Raw genomic sequence first — 22,634 nt, 5'->3', positions numbered from 1 at the left:
TAAACACCATAAATTTTCTTGTTGATAGTTCATAGCACTTACAATGAGCTGCTCCTCACAGAATTTCAGAAATTTTACGTTCGGCCTTGGTAAAAAAATATATAATTTTGTCCTTTTAAGATTAATGAGTCAAAAAATGACAATACTAAGGTCTCTCAGTCCTTCTTTAGTTACAAATCTCGATATGTGCTTGTGAAACTGGTAGGATATGTCAAGGAAAAGTAGGGTTGTTTATTCAGATTAACAAGAGCTAAATAATCATGGCAGACAGGGTTACAAGGGAAAAGAGAGGCAGAAGAATGGAATGTTTCTGCCCAGGACATAAGGAAAGTAAGCAGTGTTGGAGGAGGAAGGGGAGCTTTGGGTGAGGTGCCTGCTAGAACTCAGCACAGGAGAAGTAGCCAGGCACTGGAGGAAAAGAGTTTGTCATTTCTTGTTTGTCATTGGACAGGGAGACTGAGGCAGAAGGAAAAGCCCAAAGGTGGAGGTAAGTAAGTGTAAGAATGGGACAGGAGGAGCTGAGTGGGTGAAGTGAGAGCACCTGACAAAGAACAGCTATGGGAGGACAGAGCAGACATTCCCACTGACAGCAGAGGCAGCAGTGTCTGTGTATTTACTAGCTTTTACTTCTAAACTGGAGTAGAATAAAGGACTTGTAGAGTCACTATTTACAGCTGTTAGCAGGTACCACTGACATCCTTCCTTGGCTGCTTGGGAATGAAAGTGGTCTCCTACCATCGCCTGCTGTGTTACGGCAAGTGAGAGGTGCACCAACATGTCCTTCCCCTGCTGTCCGTGACTGTAAATATGAAGCAGAAGGGTAATGTTTTTGTTTTAATAGATGTCCTCTTTAGAAGGTGAGAAGCTATGTGCAGAAAAAACATTATTTGTAAACTTCTGTTTTTAATAAACCCAAATTAAGGTCACCTGTGCAAATCTTATTTGGTCCCTTTGTGCCTTTGTGACTATTATAATAATAATAATAAATTTCATAATTATAAGGTAATCGTAAGTGAACTGCTCTTTCAATATATGAAAAGGATCAACTCTGGAATCTGTCACGATCTTCTAATGAAATATGTCACTATTTGTAAATTCTTTACTCATTTCTTGCAAAGACTGGTAACTACAAAAAGAAACGAGGGAAAAATATCAAGAAGTATTATGTGAAGGCAGCTGATGACTGGCCTGAAGAACTAAATTCTCTGTCTGATTCTGCCACAAATGCTTCTGTGAAGTTCTGAAATCATTTAAATCAAACTCCTTACAAGTAGTCTTGTACTGTATTGTAATTTTCTTTGTGCTGAATGGAAGTCCTGCAGTCTGATTTATGTAAGTGTTGAACATTTACCCTTGCGATTGCAGACAAGGGAAGTAGCACTCTGAACATTCAAAATGCTATGTAATGGTGGGTACTTAAAAAACTCAGGTTACACATAACTCAGTATATACTTTTGACCTTAATCTCTCTCAGCCTCATTTTTCATCCTTTCAACTCACAAGAGTATTGGAAAAATACATTCATTAACACCTGTCAACTGTTAAAATGCTATAGTGGCATAGAAATACTAGAAGGAAATTAATTCTGATGTTATAGCTGAGTTCAGATAGTGTGCTGATAGCGAGGCACCAGACACTGAACAGTCAGAAAAAAAACCCAAAGGCAGAATAGCTACTCATTTAATAAGTTCTTTTTATTCTGAGCACTGATGAGCTGTTGCCCTGTGAAAAGTACGGGCATATAATTAGAGATAACATACATATGCACAAGAGGGATAAATGAAGGTTTCAGTTGCATTTGCAAGGTGCAGTTCAGCCATACGCTATATTTAAAATCTTAATCTTCTTTTAAAGTATATTCATATAAAGCATGTGTGTGGGTGTTTCTGTATTCACCTTATGTACAGAAAGATATTATGAACCTTCTGTGCAAAAGAAAAAAAAAAACCACAAAATTGCCATTGCTTCAGAACTCTTTGAATTCTGGGCTACTCCGTGAGCTACAGCTACACCTCCAGTCTTCACTTAAGACTAATGAAAATGACCTTGTAAGTAAGTTGTAGTTTAGATTCCAGCAGCACTGAGAAATAGAATGAAATAGAACCAGTTTTTCAGTATTTATTCCAAAGATTTTTGGTATTAATTTAAGTTTCTGACCCATTGATCTAACAAATAGATTGAGCTCTTTTCTCTTTCAAACCTAATGCCCACCCCCCCTGCCATCCCCAAGAAAACCTTCCATGTTTTTTAGAAAGTTGGGGAAGCTTCTGTGTTGTCAAAGGGATCAGCTGCTAAATCATCAGCTCACATTTACAAACCATGGAAAACTAATCCCAGGATTTGAATTATGGGGGAGGGAAATATTGAAAACGTCCAAATTCAGGTATTAAGCACATGAATGAGGAGCCTGGGCTCCCTTCCTCTCCCAAAAATAGAACCTCCAGGAAATGTGGCTGGGGATGCCATGGATTGCACAGTGACTGTGCATAGACATACCTGTCTAGACTTTAATCCAATCTGCAAATATTAGTGACACTTGAGAAAAACAATAAATTTGTCAAAAAAGTAGTTTTAAGGGACTGAAATTTAGCAAATAGCTTTAGAGGAGATTTCTTTTTACATATGGCATGGTTTAATTTTGGCATATCCAAATGTAGTATTTCAATCACTTATTTTAAAATTAATCTGAGCTAAGGATGAAGGAAGACAATAAAACTAATGCCAAAGCAAATGTTTATTGTCATCTTGAATAAGAGCCTTTAAAACCTAAGAAGATATGCTTTTGTTTTCATGTTGACAGAGCGTGTCTTCAAAATTACCATTTGTTGGTCAATACTGAGCTATTTTTCCTGAATTATTTTACTTTAGTTACCAAATAAAATTGTATTTTGTTGTTCTAAAGAAAACATTCCAGTGTCTTCTGAGTATAAAATACATTTTTTTTTGTACATTGTGAAATATTGTCAATATTTTAAGATTATTTTATTATTCAACTTTCATATAACTTCATTTCTTTTCATGTTTTTCTTAAATTTCACTCCTGTCAGTTATCTTTTTTCTTCTACTTCCTACACTGAGCCCTGTGCTGTTTTCAGTTGGTTTCCTTGCTGTTTTTATTTATTTATTTATTTATTTATTCTTCACATATATATTCTGTTATTTTTAAAATGGTTCTTCATATTGTTTCTCCTCATTCCTTTATGTCAATTGTTTCTTCACCTCATTCATTCACTACACTACCTCAGGGTCTTCTACTCATGTAGTCCTGTTCAAGTGTCGCTGTACTTACCCTGAAGAAGAGGAGATATGAGCCAAATTCATGAAACAAATGAGATGAAACAACCAGAGGAGCATTTCTCCAGCAAGAAGGTCTCCTCCTGCATTGTTGTAACAGGTGGCAAGAAGCTGCTGGTCAACTCTGCTCTAGTGACCATCCTGGTTGTTCTCTGTCTTTCCCCTGGTGGAAAGACTTGTGAAGGCACAGGAAGTTGTGCAAGACTATGGGAGAGGGAAGAGAAGGGACTGGCCGTGCAGTCCATATAGAGATCTGAATTACAGGCAGCTTGTTCTCATCCTACAGCTTATTTTAACTCAGGAGCATCAAACTTTCACGGTTTATCAAACTTTCAATGTTTATCCTGTGTTAAAACTGCAGATGCACTTAAACGTCACATTTAGTGAGGCACTAATCTGGAAGGGACATTGTCTATGGGAAATGCTTATTACTCTCATTTTTGATGCTGCAGCCAGAGATATTAACTCGCTGATGATCAGGGAATAAACAGAGGATAGTGGAGCAAGAAAGGCCTGTGTGTATATTAGTTACTGAAATGAGGCCAGGGCATGGGTGCAAACACCAGCACGATGGCTCTCACTGCTTAATGGGCTTCATGCTCCCAGGCACAGTTTGGCCTGGCTGAGTAATCCTCTTCCAGGGCATGGCTCGGGCAGGAGCTATACAAGGGTCCACCTCCCTTGGTGGCATAGATGAAACCATCCTGTTTCAGGGAGGAAGAGAGTTCAGCTGTGTAAGTGAAACATGCTCAGAGCCATGGACCAGGAATCACTTGTAATCAGGCCCCGGGGTGAGGCCCAGCTGATCTTCATCACCGGTGGAGGATGAGCTAAGGAGGTGCTGGCTCCCAGTCCTGTTGCTAGAACCCACCTTCACTGCTGTAGCTCAACTTAAAGCCAGTGCTGGCTCAGCATTGGGCCACCTTCCAAGGTCCCATCTAGCCTAAAATACGCAGTGATTCTGTCTGTTTGATACACAATTCCACGTAAGACTTTCTCTCCGTTGTCAAGTTGTATTTAACTTAATCACAACCCTAGTTGTTTTGGGATACTTGTTTTAAGCCAACATTTTCATTTGGATGGCATATGATTTTTTTTTATCAGATTCATTGGAGCTACTTTCTGAAAGTACAGTCTTGAGACACTTAATGTACTTGGCAATTTTCTGTTTATTTGTATACTTAGTCATTCCTGTTGTGGTACTTCTCCTTGAGATGTCTTTTATGTATTTTCAAGCACTTAATTCTGTTCAAACAATCTTTCATAAATATTTTGTCTCATATGGAAATTCAAATTTTAACAGCAAGTTAATTAAATTCGTATTGAATGTTAAAATGGTGTTATAGTAAGTCCAATGTGTGGAAAAGCATTCCTGCTAGACCTTGGCTGCATTTGAAAACGGCATTGGTTTTGAGGATTTTTACACTGAGAACTTCCATCCATTCTGGTAAGAAAAATTTAGCAGCTGCAGATTAAAGTTTCTTGTACGAAAGTGAGTACAGAAAAGTAGAATTTCTCAAGGTTTCTCTTGTAAGTGCTTAAATAACTTTCCTCTTAAGCCCTCCTACCTATGAAATCTCTTTATTTCTGATAAAGCAGGGCTTGTGAATAAGTTGGGCATTACTTTGATGTTGGGTGGATTGTGTACTGTGCGTTATCCTAAATTCATTCTGCCTGCCAGCCGGATTACTGTGATGTGAAAAACTGAGTTTACGTTACAAAACTGTAATTCTCTTAGGTACACGTTCTTTTTACCTTACAGTCAACGTGGGGTTAATGATCCCTTGGCCGATTAGGAGTCGCAGATGATGAGTGAATGTTTATAGCACAGGTGTCTTGTTTGCTCACGCATTTATTGAAGAGCAGACTCAGTGCAACATTGGTGGAGAAACATGCAAGTCAGCATGGAAGAAAAGTTTGTCCTGCTCTGTAGATTCCAAAACACTTTCCATTTTATCTCTGCTGTGTTATTACATTTGGAAATGAGCAGTAAATCCTGAGGTTTTTTTTCTTTCCAACCTGTTCATTTTTGGTGGGGGCCTTGAGGGAGGGCTTTATTTGGGGTTTTCTTTCTTTTTGATTTCTATTTCTCTTTGGTAAACAGAGTTGGCAAGAACTCTTGTTCTTTTTTCTTTTGTTATTGTTTGCATAGATCACAAAGGAAGTTGTTGAAAAGGTTCTGCTATTGTATTTTGGGAATGATGATCTTTCCAAATTTACTAAAGTTGGGTTAGATTGTTGCACTATGTTCTCCAGAATACTAGCCCTTGAAACCTAACTGAAAACTGGATGAAGAACAGACTGTTATTTTTTGTCAGGACACGTCATCAGTGGCCTGTGATGCACACTAACTAGCAGCTGATTTCTGGATGAAATTTGAAATATTTGATTTAGCAAGCTCTGTGTTATTGGGATACTCTTTCTCCAAAAAGATTTCCTCCTCACCTCCTCTAATAAGTACTAGAGTTATGATAATCCAGAGTTTTTTCATTTATTACCAGCTTTCATTTCCATGGTATAAATGGAAAGAGGTGACAGGATGTTATTTCTGGGGAGAATGGGACTAGGGGTATTTTAGAGTGCTTCCTGCTGTGGTTCACAAAAGCCTGAGTGTGATGTCTCTGCAAGGCCAGTTTGAAAAACCTCGCTCAAAGTGGTACTCAAGTGGCACTGATTTTGGGAGGAGGATGGGGGTGGGAAGCCAGGAAGATCATCTTTGGGTTCATTTTGCCTTGTGAAAGTCTGCATTAACAGATTTATAGTGCTCTTTGAATATAACAAGTCCATGTGCAGGAAGGCAATGGAAGTGTAAGTCAAATACGAGACACAGGGGCATTATGGGCAGGCGTGAGCAGTGGCATTACTCCCCTGTCTGTCTGTGATCCCTTGTGCCATGGATCCTGTGTGTGCTCACAAGGAGCAAGCTGCCTCCTTGCTTCTGCCCACAGCCTCCCTCTGAAATAGTGGCCCTCATTCAGTCACTGAGGATGGACAGAATCTGTGGGACAAACTCCACACAAGCAGAAGGGAAAATACATCTGTCTTTATGGCATCTTCTTTGCTGGTGTTTATGCATCTTTTTTTCTTTGGAGCATAAATTTTTCATGAACTTTTTAATTTTTTTTAGACAAAACCCCCATTTTTTTTGTTGTTTCTAGATATTTTTGAATTATTTTTTATTATTCTTAAATATAATTTTAATAAAAATGAATTTTTGAGCCTGGTCTTGATCTGAGTGAAGATAAATGTTCTGCAAAGATGAAAATTCAAATTATCTGGACTGAATGAGGACTGATATTTTTTGGTATTTCTTTACTCTAGTTTGATTTTACCTATTAGTTGAAGTGTTTTGTATCCAGCTAGAAAACTAGGATTGCTTTGGTAAGTTTGTATGTGTGTGTGGTGCTGAAAAATTACTACATACCTGCAAATATATGCCATACTTTTGGAAACCTGACATTTTCTTCCTTCTACTGCTTTTATTGTGTTTTGGTTTTTAAGGGTTAAATTTTATAAAATTAACTTATTTTTATTTATTATTGGTATGAAAATAATTTTGTGAACCTTGTCTTATATAACATACGTATTTGTAGTGGTTTGGAAAAAAAAAAAAGAGATCCAAAATCATGAGTATCTATCAGGTGGTTTTGTACACCTAACAGACTAGTGTATTGCTGTTAAAATTATATTGACGGATATTTGCTTGCTTGCTAATTTACTTTAAATATTTAAAACATTCTTGTAATTATTTACACTTAAAAGTACATTTAAAAAAAGCCACATTGTGGTTAATTTAAAGTTATACTGAGAAGATGGATTGGGTGTTCGAGCTGCAGGCAGAGAGAATGACGTGGAGCAGATAAGAAACAACAGCTTTGATCAGTGTTCAGTAGAAAAAAGAAGTAGTCAATTAAATGAGGCACTGAGATAAAGTAAATTCAAAGGCACATTCAGGTGCTGGAGAAGAATAAAAAAACCACCTAGATTTGGTGGGTTGGAAAAGGTAGTTACATAAACCATGTATATTCTATATCCATAACAATTTAGTAATGATATTGTCTTCACCATGTCACATTTGAAATATGCAAGTGTGTTATTTTTTTTTTCCTCTGCTTGATCTGTTAAACTCATGTTACCAGAATTGTGATGTTCTTCAGTTTTCCTGTCTCACTAGAAAGCCAGAGTTTTGCCATGTCAGCACTTCACTATTTAGAGTTTCTTCTGTCTTGCACAAGCCCCAAGAAAACAAAGTATTTAAATAAGTGTTCAAAATTAGCTGGTATATAAGCCTTGGTAAAGAATTTCAGGTTTAAAAAAAAGCGGTTTTCCTGCCAGCAGCAGTTTCTGCTATCAAACGTGGCAAAGCCTAATGTTTCTCTAATAACTGATATAAATTCCGAGCTGTTCAATGAAACTGTGACTTATCTGGGGGCAGACATTATACATAAAAAGTCTTTGAGGGGGTGGCTGGCAGCACATGTGAGAGTGCCTAGGTGGCTTTGACTGGTAGAAAGCTTTTGGGTGTTGAGATGGTGCCCAGAGAAGTGGTGGATGCTCCATCCCTGGAGACGTTCAAGGCCAGGTTGGACGAGGCCCTGAGCAACCTGATCTAGTTGGAGATATCCCTGTTCCTTGCAGGGGGGTTGGACTAGATGACCTTTGAAGGTCCCTTCCAGCCCTAACCATTCTATGATTCTATGGACAGAAGCAGGAGATGTCAGGGAACTTTGGCTAGATGAAAGAGGATAGTTGAGCATACAAGTAACCAGAAAGCTGCTGAGGAGTACTGGTTTGGGGTATGAAGGTGCTGTCGATGCCAGATGCTTCAGTTCATCGAAACACAGGAAATTTTTTCTGTGCTGAAGAAGGGAATAAGGCAAAACTTGGTATGTCAGAAGAAATCTGAAAGAGAGATTGCCCAATTTCCTAGGTTCAAAGTGAGAATATGTTTGAGAAAACGTTGTCTCTGAGGAGATGAGCCAGCTGTTTACTAATTAGCAATTAAAACATGCATGGTAAGTGCATAATTACTGTAAACAGTAGGATTCTTCATGCTTTAGCTTGTGTGATGGATGCTGTCACATCCAATTGTATTTTTCTCCTGAAAAATTTGTAGCGCAGACTCTTAAAGTGTGTTTTGCAAGAGCTTTTTGACTTACAGGAGCGATCCCACAGGTCATTGCTGGTTCCCTTGGTAATTTCACATCTTCTCATCTTTTTAAATACAGTTTAGCATTCCTGCAGCAGCTACTCATAATAACCCCTTACCAAATGTGAGTTCATTGCCATTTACACTATAGATCTGTTTAGCTTTCATTCAGCAGCATGCTGCACATGTGAGTCATGCGCATGTCTAGTATGCCTAGTAATGCCTAGTACATGTCTAGTTACATGTACAGTGCTAGAACAAAAATTCTTTGGCAACAATTTTTCATAGCTTCTGACTTTTCTTGTGCTAAATCCACTTTTTAATTTTATGCAGGTGGTATTGTAATGAGAATAGAGACTGTTTCATGTAGTAGTATATCATTGACAATGTAAGGATAATACTTCAAAATAGCCTAGTTAATAATTTAAGTGACTTAGAAATTCGGGTGCAAATATTAACTAATTTTTGCCTCAGATTCTCAAACAACCTACTGATACTGCAGTTACGCTGAACCCTTTGGACAGAATCATAGAATCATAGAATGGCATAGGCTGGAAGGGACCTCAGAGATCATCTAATCCAACCTCCCTGTCATGGGCAGGGACGCCTCTCAACTAGACCAGGCTACCTAAGGCTCCGTCCAACCTGGCCTTGAACACTTCCAGAGAGGGGGCATCCACAACTTCTCTGGGCAATTTATTCCAAAGTCTTACCACCCTTGTACTGAAGAATTTCTTCCTAAGATCTAATCTAAATCTGTTCTCCTTCAACTTAAACCCATTTCCCCTTGTCCTATCACTGGACACTCTTGTAAAAAGTCCCTCCCAGCCTTCCTGTAAGTTAGCTTCAGGTATTGGAAGGCAGCTATTAGGTCCCCCCGAAGTCTTCTCTTTTCAAGGCTGAACAATCCCAGCTCCTGCCACCTGTCCTCGTAGCAGAGGTGCTCCAGCCCCTGGATCATCTTTGTGGCCGTCCTCTGAACACGCTCCAACAGATCTATGTGTCTCTTATGGTGGGGACACCAGAACTGGACGCAGTATTCGAGGTGGGGTCTCACAAGAGCAGAGTAGAGGGGGAGAATCACCTCTCTTGACCTGCTGACCACGCTGACAGGAGCAAGTACATTAAAAAAATGCTGATTTTTTTAAAATACTTTTTTAATGTCTTGAGAAAAATTTATTAGTTTATCAAATAGCTTTTTAATTTTTCAAGGTACAATGCCTGTTAACATCAGATTGATTTGTGAGAAACTCCCCTATATCTTACTGGTTCTACACCTTTCCAAGTAAAACAAGACAGGGGGTGATACAAGATTACTTTTTTGTCCATTTGTTGTTTCAAAACCAGATCTGCTTTTCTTATAATCTGCAGGAGAGGATGAGACTTAACCTCACTGAAAGAACTGTGCTTGTTGTTTGCTATTAACAGGCCAGCCTCTGATAACAGGCGCCACAGCATCCGGGAGAGGATGTCCAGTGCCAACGAGAAAGGGAGCCTGTCCATGGAGTCCACCAAGGAGACGCGGTACTGTGCGGTCTGCAACGACTACGCTTCAGGCTACCATTATGGGGTCTGGTCTTGTGAGGGTTGCAAAGCATTTTTCAAAAGGAGCATTCAAGGTAATAAACTGTTCAAGTGAATCCCTTTTACTCTGTAGTCTTGAGGAAACTATGAAGCTACTTGAGATTGCAGCCTGAGCCCAGGACGATGATATTTATTGAATTTTCATCAGCAGCTGCTGTGCTCTCCCTTATATTTTTAGCTTTGTATTTGGCGAATGCTTCTAGCAGGTTTATAATATGTTGTTATTTAGTTCAAGACTAATGAAGGGAAGAAAAGCATATCTATAGTCTCCTTGGTTTCAGTATGTCTGACCATGGAGACAGTGAGAAATCTAATTTAAAAACCAGTATTAGATCAAGATGACCACTCTTTCAGGCTACGTATATCTGTTTTCTGGGATTAAGTTCTTATTCAGAACAATATTCTTTGAGAATTCACTGTCAGATGAAGATTAAGTCATGTTGATTGATTTATTAATCTTAATTTAGTGCTCCATTACCAAGATGGTTCAATCCAAATCTCAACTCCTTGAAGATGTGAGATGCCTTTTGAGAACCAATATTGAAAAGGAATGTTTCCTTGATGAAATTGTGTTTGTATCTGTCAACAAAACATGGCTTTGAACTATGCACAGAATGGTTTAGTTCACAGTCTTCTCATGACTAGAAGTATACTGTGCAAGGTGTCCTGTGGAGTAAAGGGCATCTAACAGAAACAGTGTTAACTACTGTGACCAAATAATTCTTGATTTAAATGCCTGTCACACTCTGGAATGGATACTTTTTAGCTTCATTCAAAATCTCTTAAAATGAGTAAGAAGTAAGTAGGATTCTACTGAAAATACACGTACTGTTCAGTGTCTAAGTCTTACTTTGGAGAAGAAAATAAAATAGTTTCTTCCTTTCCAAACAGAAAATTAGTAAAGTGCTATGCTTTAGTTAGATTTCTATAGTTTTTTAAATCTCCAGGTGATACATAGGCACAAAAATTCCTTTTGCTCCTTTTTTTGAAGTAAACATAGTGAGGAAAAGTCTTTACCTCATATCACAAGGTGTGATTATTTCCTGCTTTGTTGCATGACTACCACTGAGGAGAGTTAAATAAGACTTACAGCATTCAGCTTAGAATTTTCCCCGCCTTAAAGAAAAAAGTGAAAGATTGTCTGTGGGGTAGACATTGATGAACGATTTGAATGTCAGTGATTAGTTAATAGTTACTTTGTATTTCTGCTTTTCCAGACTCATCAAAATGAATTTTAGAAAAGAGAGTGGTTACAGTCAGAGGCCAATAATAAGCAACACTGGAGGGAAAAAGGGTGAAATGCTTTTCTCTTAACATCTGAATGATTTACTTAAACTTGTGACATAGCGAGAACAGCTCCTTTATTGAGAGATTTTGGGATTTTTTTTTGTTTGTTTTGAGTTCTCCTGACCGCATCAGAATTATTAGAATTTTGAAATTCTATCCTTGTACTCAAACTGAACTAAGTCAACAACAAAGTGAAAACTGAAATATTCTTAACCAAAAGTAAGAGTTAGTTATCAAGTAATTGTACAGCACAGATCTTCAGCTTTTGGCCATTATGGAAGAAGAAATGAATCTGACTGTTTCACTGAGTTCCACGGTTCTATGTCAGCACTTGGGTGGTTTTGTCCTAGTCTCCATGTGAGCAAATGTGGATCTCTACAATGAATCTGTTATCTATTTGTGCAATAGTACATACTAATTAATAAATTTAGTTCTTGCTACATTTATATACTTAATGTAATTTTTAAATAGGTAAGCTTTAAAAATGTAAAGCCTAAGTTTTCAGTGTCCTGTAAAATGCCTTTCTTGATCTGTAAGTCATGTTGGCTCTGATTTAAGCCCATTGCTTCTTGCCCTATCCTTTGTGGGAATGAAGAAGGCTTAATTACTACAACCTTTTACATAGTTGAAGACTGTTATCATATCTTTCCTCAGTCTTCTCTTTTTTAGACTAAACAAATCCACTTACAGTAGAACACATTTTCTAGACTTCTGATCCCATTTGTTAAGCTCCTCTGTAATTTCTCCAGTTCCACTTTGTGGTAACAGCTGTCGTAAAAAATTATATCCACCAGTATCGAGAAAGTGATGCAAGAATATGAGTACTTATGAGAGAATTGTGATCACTTGATCACAGATAGTATGAATAGTCCTCTAAAAGACTTTTAATGTCATAGGTACCCAGTCTTGAGGAACTAAGGGATCTTTTTTTAATTTCCTACTGGATTTGAAAGAGATTTCTACCTCAGCAGTTACATATTCTCGTTGGACATGTGTCCAGTTTATGAAAATGACAGTAATTTTTAGATTGAGAATAAATGAGAAACGTGCCATTTACCTTGCAGATGAGAATTTTAAATAGGTTATGATTGGATATCTAGGAATAAATACTAAAAATGTGTAGGTGTATGTGTAGCAGAATATGTGTACTAAATATATATCTACATTATATTTGTATGCATCCCTAAAAAAGGGACAAAATTTCCTGGAAATCATATGATTAACTGTATTGAGGTACACAAAACTGGTTTGTAAAAACAAAAGTAACACAGAATGCTTCCAGCAAAGATTTTTTTTGCTGGTTTTAGTGTGTTTTTCTTTAAATGCAAGATAACCATGCTACTTTTGTGCTTTGCTGTCCAGTATTTCTCAGTACATACACAGAGACAGAGATAATTGGTCATTTTTTATGCTTCTCATGAGAGATTGCATAGGAGAATAGCTATAGTGAAGTTTGATGTTCTTAATACACTGTAGTCAAACTTTATGGTTCTTAATAGAAACACAGAAAAAAGTCAGTACAGACATGAGTAAAGAACAAACTGTATGGAGTAATCTGTTTTTCTGGGTGTGTATTTGTTATCCTCAGTGATATCTGAGGTATCTATACTTACATAAGTATATACTTAAATTTTGCTAAAACTCACATCTGCTTTGGACCTTACCCGAGGTGGAGATGAATAGCTTCGTTTTTATTCAGGGAGTCTGGAATGGTTCTGGAAATATTTTGTGAATTTTAAATGCTAAATTGTTTTTCTTTGCTGTCAAACAGTTAAAGCTTAATAGGAAATCTGAATTAGTAACTGTCTCTCAATATGTACAACTGTCTAATTTTGTTTAAACAACAGATGGTTGGTGGAAAATCTCAGTTGCCTCCTGAAACTCCCATGTCAGTCCATTTTGCTAGTTTATGTCCCAGAAACGATTTGGAATCATGTTTTGAGAAAACTTTGTGCGGACTCTATATAATGTATAATGTTTCATGAGAGAGAAAAATCATATGACACCGAGAACACCGTGTTGCTTGGAGGTAGAAGAGTGCTTATTCTTTGCCCAGCATATGTAGACTTTACAAGTGTATTTGGTCAACTGAGTTGAATCCAGAAGCATAGCAAGCAGTCACATCACAGCACACTATACTTCTCTACTAAAGTATTTATGGATTTTAAGACCAAGAAGGACCATTAGATCATTAAGTCTGCTCTTCTCTCAGTATAAACTTATATGCTACCTATGTACAAAGCCTGGTAACTTGATGGAGGTGAATCTTTTACAATATACCTAGCCTTGATCTGTGGGCTCAAGAGCTTTCTTACAATGATTGCTTATTCTGATGATTTGTCCTCTCATCTGCTAAAAATTGCCTTTCTAATTTGAAATTACTTTGGCTTTTACATCACATCCACAAACCAGACTTAGTATCTCGACTCTCCCCTGCGAGGAACTTCTAATAATCAAATCACCTCCATATCTTAAGCGAACTAAAATGTCTCAGTCTCCCTCTGTATATATTTCTATCTTCTAAGTCCTTTGTCTTTATGTCTTTTCTGATTCCCTCTTTCCCCCCCCACCATAATAGCCACTTTAAAATCTGAATACCAGAATTGGGTGAAGTATTTCAACATCAGCCTTACAAATGCCATTTACAAATTAAAAATCCACTTGTGACTCATACATTCTTTCCCCTCCTTCTAATTCTCTTGGTTTTTGGATAGCCACCAAAAGGTATGGCACAGGAAGGAATTACTCTTACTGTCTCTGACAAGCACCCAACAAATGCCTACATATGAGTGACTGAGAACCCTCAGTGGGAGCACAAAAGATTCAGAATAAACAAGGGGTAACTCCTTACATTGGTGGGTATCTTGATCTCAGAATTGCTGAAGTATTTTAGAAATCCTCAGTTCTATTTCCCCTCCTCCTTCATATGCCCCTCTGATGTTTTTCAGGGGCACTTTTTCTGCCTTTTCTCACAGATGTATCTCAGACAAAATTTGGGATGTTTCACAAATATCAGTTAAGAATTACTACATGACGCAAGGCAGTACCAGCCCAGTAAGAGTAGGTTGGCATTTGAGAATGGATGAATAGACGTGCTGAGGGATTCCAGAGGCCTTGCCGTTAACATCTTGATCATAGAGATATAGTGGTCTCTGAAGTGCAGGAATTCTGAAGCTGGGAAGTATTTTAATTGTGTAGCTTGAACTTGGATTTTATTTAACAGTTATGCCTTCTGACCATCAAGTAGGAGAGTTTTGGCAGTAGACTTTGAGTGTTATCAATTGTTTTAAGTTCACAGTGATAGAACTGTACTTTGTTGAAAGTATGTAGTTCAAACTTTAATACTAGGAGTGGTGGTAATACATACATATTTTCTTCTGAGTTGGAGAGAATTTCACTGGTAAAACATACATAATAAGTGGATGTTTAGGTAATGCTGCAGTGCAGCAATTGCAATATTGTTAATTTGAGAGGTTTAGGAGATCTTCTCTTTAACTTTCTAGTATTGTTTTTTGTTTTCTTGGTATTTTTGTAATCTATTTGATATCAGCTGTAAATGCTGCACAGATCCTGCAGCCAAGAAGACAGAAACTCCCTAGTAATATTGCTTGTACACTGATTCTATGAATTGTCAGCAGAAAGAGCAAAACTACGTAACATGAACCTGAGTGAGACTAACAGAGGCAATCGCAGCCAATAAATGGGGGACTGCAGACCAGTATCTAGTCTGAGTGGAAAACATAAGGTTCCAGTCTGAGAGGCAGGTGACTGTTGGAAGTTCAAAGGCTAAACAATGTGTGTTTGGAAAGCCCACCAGGGTTTAGCCATCACTGGGACAGCTCTAACAGCCTGTGTCAGCCAGGTTCTTCTGAAACTTCTTTTGATTTATTTTTGTGTTTTCAGTGTTTTTTCTCTAGAGCCTCTTGAGTAACACACACTCTGATTGTTGTCCCCTCATGCACATTTTGAATATCAGCAGTTAATTGATGGTGATCTTGTTTCAGGAACTTGGGCATTATCGAAAGGCAAGAGTCAATACCTCTTTTTTCCTAGTAAGGCAATTGTGAATGTGGTACTTTTCCAGAGAGTTTTAAGTGCTGCGTGCAGCATGGATGTGGTAGTGACTTAAGATGTTCACATCCAAGATACTTCCTTGTTTTTCATGGTCTAAGCAAATCATAAGACTACAGTGGATCTTGAGTCCTAGTCCATTTTTCTGTCCTATGATAGGATCAACTGTTGCCAATTCTTTACATGTGTTTATTGAACTGCTTCTTAAAAACCTGTATCTTGATCCAATGTTTTATTCCCCTTATCTTCGAAGGCTACTATGAAATGTGAATCTTCCTTCCTGCAGGCTAAGCTCATCACTTTTTTCCTGTCTATCATGCCACAGAAAACAAATTGTTCTCTTTCATTCTACAACAGCCTTTAAAGCATGGAAGATTTCTATCACGCTTCAAAAAGCAAAAAAAAACCAATATTCTGTTTTACCTAACCTGAAGAAACTATTTATTCATCTTTTTCTCATAGATATTGTTTTCTAGACTTCTAATCTTCTAGTTACTCTAATTTGGAGATTCTCCACTTTGTCCTGTTTTCTTTTTTTCTTGAAGCATGATTTCCTTCTGTAAGATGCTTCACGAGTAATGAATAGAGCAATAGGATTACCTTATAAACCCAGCCAGTGGTATTTGTCTACATCCATCACACTGTAATGTTTGCCTTATTTGCAAAAATGTGACACTGTTCAATCATAATTTGTGTGTGATGCAGAATAAACTAAAGCATACTTTTCCAGAGAAGCCACTTATTTCCAATTTTGTTTTGTGCATCCGATTATCCCTGTTTTAATGTAGTGATTTGTACTGATCCTTACTTTTGAGCTGTTTTTTTCCCATGTGCCATCTCCAGTTTCCCAAGATAATTCCCAAGATAATTCCCAAGATAATTCCCAAGATATTCCCAAGATAATTCCCAAGATAATTCCCAAGATAATTCCCAAGATAATTCCCAAGATAATTAGAATTCTTATCCTGTAGACTCCTGCCATTTATTTCAGATTTATTTCTGTCTGATTAGCAGAGTAGTCTGGTCTTTTCTCTGTTCTTCTAACACATATAAATGCCATCTACAGATGAATAGCATTTAATTAAATACTCCAGTCCATTACCCATCAGTGAGGAAAATGCTGTATAGAATCGGATCCAGGACAGACACTATGGAGCCTCATTTAATATCAAATTCCATTGTAACAGTGAACTCTGAAAGTTCTTCCCTGAGACTGGTTTTCTGAAATAATTTAAACTATATTTTTCTAGCTGACATCAAATGTCACCCCAGGCAACGTTGAAAGCCTTCTGAAGTTAGGCAACATACTTTACCAGAAAGTAGAGATACTCATTGATTGTTATGTGATTTTATAAATGGTCACTGGTTCTTCCTCTGCCAAGTCCAAGCTTTTCTCACCTCCTAGACAAAATTTCTAGCCCTTAGAAGCCATACTTAATGTGTCCTGTGTTATTAGCTTTAATGGTTTTTTACTTCCTCTGTAATAAGATTATTGTGCTGTATGAAGCAAGAAAAAACTTAAACAGTGTTTCATGTTGCAAGTATTAATGAATATTTATTTGGAAACTCACATTATTCCTAGCTCAGGGCTGAGCCTATCAACAGTTCAAAATATTCACTAGGGAACTACAATAAGAAAAAATACCTTTACATTTAAATTACAAGAGAACATGCTTGTTCGGCTGGCAGGAAAGTGCTTAACTGTTTCCGCTTGGTTTAGAGACTATAAAGGGAAAAATGTTTTTGTAATCTCATTTAACTCGGGTGGATTTATTGATTTAAACTAATTCTGTAAGTTTCACCCCCATGAACTTTCAAACTTTCTGTAGGTTGTTGTCCTCTGCAGTCACTTTTGAAAAGTTGAAATCAAACTAGAGGGAATTGTGTAAGATGACTAAAACGATAAATTTAGTCTAAGTATATGAAGTGATCTTTGACATAATTTATTTCCAAAAGGAGATTATTACTTTATTGAAGTATGTGTACTAGTTCAGAGTTACTGTAAGAGAACTAGCATGGCAATTAACTGCTGGTATAATTTAGGAACAGAAATAGCAAATATCTCATTGTTTGAAATCTTTGATTATGATTATGTATTTCTCTCAAAGATGTGATTTAATTTAGTTAAAAATTGTTGAAGTAGTTTGACTTCCTTTGTTATAAATAACACAGTTATTCTCCACTTGAAATATGGCTAGAGATATGCAGGACAACAGACTAAGTTATCTTTATGACCCTTCTGATTATAAAATGGATGAATCTTCTGTAGGGCATGGATGATGTCAGGGTGTAAGTGGCAAACCAAGGAGTGTAGATATATATCAGTAATGAAAGAAGAGCATAACTAGGTTTTACTTTGCATGAAAAAGTAGTACATAGGTAGAAAAGAGGCTTTTTGTCAAATATAGATGTTAAAGATTAGCATATAATTTAACAAACTAGGAGTTGACTTACTGCGGTTTCAGTTCACAGACCTTCAATACAGAAAACTCACTGTGCTTAGAAACACCCAGGTTCCTTGCACACTGTGCTGTGAGAATCCTGTATCCCTGTCGGTAAAATACAAATACCAGCACTTCCTTTACAGAGGTACTGTGAGGACAAATACATTACAGCTACTTGCAAACTTTATGATACCAGGAACCATTCAGGTACCAAAGATCCAAATACAAAATAAGACTAGTTAAGCTTATTTAACAGGTCCCATCACAAGCCAAAATCTGATGTTATACCTAGAATAAAAATAGTCATATTGATTTTCTCATTGCTAACAATTGATTAGATTTTAAGTGCATAAGAGTAACAGGCAATATTTTAAAGTTTGGCCTCCTTATATTAGTTGTGGGAGTTTTCTGTAGCAGAATTCCACCCCTTCCCATTTTCGCTCAAATAAACTGAGAAGCTAAAAATACAAGGGATTTCGTTCAAAGTCTATGGGAATAATATGGCCATGGCTTGCCTACAATTCTGCTCTGAAAATGTTTTTTGTCTCTGGAGGGATCTTATTGAGATGGTTGCGAGTAACCACATTGTGGGAGTTTTTCCTTTAACATAGTTGTTGGTTTAATCCTGTGGCAAGGATTTAAAACAAACGTGATTTACAGGTAGGGAAACAGAAACTAGATGTTGCACTCCGTTTGCCAGATTTGTAGAGATTGGGATCTGGATTGATGTCTTTTTTTATTTGTCATGAGGAAAAGATATACTTCCTATTTTGTTACCTGTATAAAATTAAAAAAATATGGAAAGGAATGGATAGAGTAGCCATTGCACATGGTATCCTAGTCATGAAATAGTAGATGAAACATTGATTGAAATTTTAGGACTAAGGCCAATATAAAAAACTTTGAAATTATTACTGGAGTAAAAATAAATTTTATATTTATACACTACTAAAGCTGAACAATGGTTTACTTTTTATGTCATCCTTTCTCAATATGTGTGTTCATGTATTATTACACTGGTGAGATGGCAGCAGGTTGGTATTCTCATGCAATGCCCATTCTTTTTCTCTTTCTTCCTTTTTCCTGTTAGCTGAAATAGTATATGGAAAGGTTAAAGGAAGGGTACGTATCGTTATCATTTATCTTGAATTAACTCCTCATGTGCACAGTGCTATACATATGTGAAAGCAAGAAGATTCCACTAGAAGGTAAACACTCGATGTGGGAGCTACATGATACAAATGAAGGACATAGTACAAAATATACAGATTTTAAACCTTTCCTCCTTTCTCATTCTTCTGTGGTTCTGTGATCTTTATTTCTGAGATATTCACAGAAGGAGAACTTTCTCACTGGATGCAAGGAAATATGTTTTACAGTCCTTCTAGGCCCTTTTCCTTACGGCCGCATGTAGTAATGTCTTGCTAGTTTAAAAAACAGAAAGTGATTAATCTTCTCATCAGTGTGGGGTAGTTGCTAAGAGAACTCAACTTGCAAATCCAAAGACCTTGTCTGAGGGTAATTAAGCTGTGAATTTGAGTGTCTGTGCTTATAAAGGAATTAGACTTAGCCTTCTGTTCTTTTGTGAAATCTGTTAGGAAAGAGTGAGATTTTAAAATCAATCAGCGCAGTTTTATTGATGCACTTTAACTTAAAATGAGTATAACTTTTTATTTTACATTCAAGATTTGTTTACTGGGTTAGCATATGCAATGTCCAGATGCTTTTTTTTTTTTCTTTTTACTGTTTATGAAAACATTCCACTTGCCATTAAGGCTCTTCATCTACAATCTTCCCACTCCTCACTTGCTTGGGACCTTAAGGTGTGGATAAGTCTGCACTCTAGCCTTCACTTCACCTACAAGTATGAAATTCTGCTAATTTCACTGTCAGGATAAGATCATAGAAGGACCTGATGCTTTCATAGGTAACGGCTAACCTGGCAGGTGCCTTATGCAGAGATAAAGAATACTTTAAGAAATTTGTGTGACGTGAGGATTGAAAATAAAAGAATAATTAAAGGAAAAGTATGTATTAGTATAAGGGTAATAACTATTACTGTCTTGATTCAAATGTACAAGAAGTCAATTCAATTACATCAGTTTAGGTGTCATACAAAATCACCTGACAAGAATGTTTCTTTATTGGCTTTGTAAAATTGTCATCAAGCATTCTTAAGCTGGCATGCAGACATGTGATTTCTTTAGTTGATTATTTTTTTTAACAACTTTTGTATTGCTCAAACTAATCATTCCTGCAAGCTAATGTTGCTGGTTATTAGGATATAATACGGCAACTATTAACACATTTAGGAAGAAAAATATTTGTCTTATGTAAATGGGCATTGATATATTGATATGACCCCCAATTTTCATCCTTGCTGGTCAAGGACAAAATGAGCTCAGCTCTTAAAATACAAAATTCAGTGAAACACTCAAGCATGTACTTAACTTTAGCATATATACTGTGCTGGGACTACTTGCTAGAAGTACGCAGATGCTTAAATGTTCTGCTGAATGTGGTAACACTAACTTTAAAGAAATAGGGAGTGTTTTGCTGACTGAAGCCCTCACAGATAAATCATCCGCCACTCCGATTCAAGCATGCGTTGCTGTGGCATACACCATAGTTATCTTGAGAACCCTTAGACGGACAGCGGTGAGTTTCTGAACGTAAATATTAGCCACATGAATCATGGTGACAAGAGAAAGTCAGACTGCATGTGCAGTAAGAAAAAGCTCTGACTATGACAGGGCTGGGTTAAAATAAACTCAGAATCATTTAAATTTCAGCCATTTTCTCCTTGTCGACACTTTCCTTCTTCATCCTTTCCCATCCATTGTCAGTCCTTATCATACAGATGTCACATCTAAAATTAGTGCTTTGAGAAAAGAGCCAGACTTTGCACCCTGTTCTGGAAGACCTTAGCATATAATAAAGTGTTATAAAAAAATACTTAACATTATTTTTCAGTTTTAAAATGTACAATATGTGAGATACTCATACTAAAACCAAACCACCTCTTCTCAAGCTCCTCCATAGCTCCCTTAAACTCTTCCTTTGTAGCTCATGACAGTGCCATAAATACATTTGGGGGGATTAAACTGGGGGCTCTACCTTATTAACTCACTTTAATTTGTTGTTCAGGTATCTGATAAATTTATTTTTAAAAAACAATCAGAAAGACCACAAAGTCCAAGTGGTATGTACTACCAACTATCCAAATGGCCTGGTTAGCCTTTCTTCTGGGATGTATTACTCTGAATACCAGGAAGATGAAGTGCAGGGCAGCTGGGCACCTGTTGATGTTTACCACTTCACGTGATAATTTACCACCAGTAAGAACCCTTCTAATAAGTCAGATTGTTCAGAATCAGCTCTGCCCAGAGATGAGCTTTAAGATAAAATAAAAGGTAGAATAGTTTAAAGACAATTCCACTTTACAGCAGAGTTATTAAGTTATACTATTCACTTAAAATAAAGCTTATATTTCTGTGTTACTATTCCTTAATCACATTCTAACTTTTTCCCTTCCATGTCAACCCAAGGTAGGCTGCCTTAGTCTGTGTCTGTGCCTTGCAAAGGAAACTTCCCTACTCGCTTCCTGTAACTGAATACTTGAAATCAGATGGTATTGCAGAGAAGCAGGAAAGGTTTCTGCTTTCCTTCTTCCCTTTGTTTCTTTCTTCTTCCCTGATTAAATTTGATAATAATTTCTACTGTATACTCTAACTGTCAAACATTTTCTTCTGTTTGCTTACATCTTTTACAATCTCCTGAAGACATGTTGAACTAAACCAAAAATTACGAGATGTTAAATGCATTATCTTCCTTTCTAGATTTATAACAAATATGAAGTCAAAACAATGACATTACTATGACATTCATAATCTAAAGAAGCATGCCCCTTACACACACTTCTTTTTTTGCATTCATAATTTTATAAGTTTTATTCTGTCAAGTCAGTCAAGCACTTTGAAAGAAGAGTGGATTGTCTAAGGTGCAGGTCATGTGCATGAAAACAGTCTAATAATACTAACCTTTAAAACATATGTTTAAGATAAAACTTTTCGACGTAAAAATATGATAATATGAATCACGTTAATTTCAGTAGGGACTTTAGCTATATCATAAATAGGATTATTTATTTTATTATTCTATAACCCAAATGGCCTATTCTCAAATGCTTGCAGTTCTCATAAGCAAATCTATGTTCAAGAGCAAAATATGCCATATATATAGTGATAACCAAAAATGATTATCACTCACATAACACTGTGAAAAAGTGGTTGACTTTGATATTGGTGTACTGCCACTATTTTTTTTTTTTTTGAGAGTTCAATCTTATGAGCATCAGCCAGTTTAGCAAAGGTGGTAAGCATGTGTTCAGCTTTGACTCAAATGGGAACATTTATATGCTTACTTTACAGGGGGTTAAACGGTTTTCTTAATTATTTGCTGAATTCGGACCCTGTGCTTGTTTCCCCTTGTGAATTTACCTTTTAATTTCACTGGGAAGAAGACCAGATACTCTGCCAAAGTCCTTCTTTGTTTTTAAAAAGAGTAATTAAAGTTTCTCTCTCTCATGCTATTTCGTGCTTGGCTTATAAACAAGGCTGGCGATTGAGGTCAGGGTGCTACAATCTTTTGCTGCTGCTTAGTGCACCCAATAAAAGTGCATTTTCTTAAACACATGGCCTTCCCTTTTTGCTCCTTTTCCCTGTAGATATTGCATTTTTCTATGTTTAAGGTTATTTTATTTCTGACTCAATTTTTTTTTCCTTACATGTGAAATGTTTTGAATT

The 22,634-nt window shown here is 36.9% G+C and overlaps 1 protein-coding gene across 1 annotated transcript in view; it reads left to right on the top strand.

The window, feature by feature from the left end:
* The window catches only part of ESR1 (estrogen receptor 1), a 162,890-nt gene that overhangs the window by 70,350 nt on the left and 69,906 nt on the right, over positions 1–22,634 (top strand). Inside the window, 1 exon segment of the mRNA XM_086631478.1 lies at positions 9,872–10,062. Coding sequence (XP_086487604.1) covers positions 9,872–10,062 — 191 coding nt within the window.

This window comes from Tauraco erythrolophus, chromosome 2 (genome assembly GCF_009769465.1).
Source record: "Tauraco erythrolophus isolate bTauEry1 chromosome 2, bTauEry1.pri, whole genome shotgun sequence".
In the NCBI taxonomy this organism is placed as follows: Eukaryota; Metazoa; Chordata; class Aves; order Musophagiformes; family Musophagidae; genus Tauraco; species Tauraco erythrolophus.
Note: the sequence above shows the minus strand (reverse complement) of the source record. Positions and strands in the feature narration are given on the sequence as shown.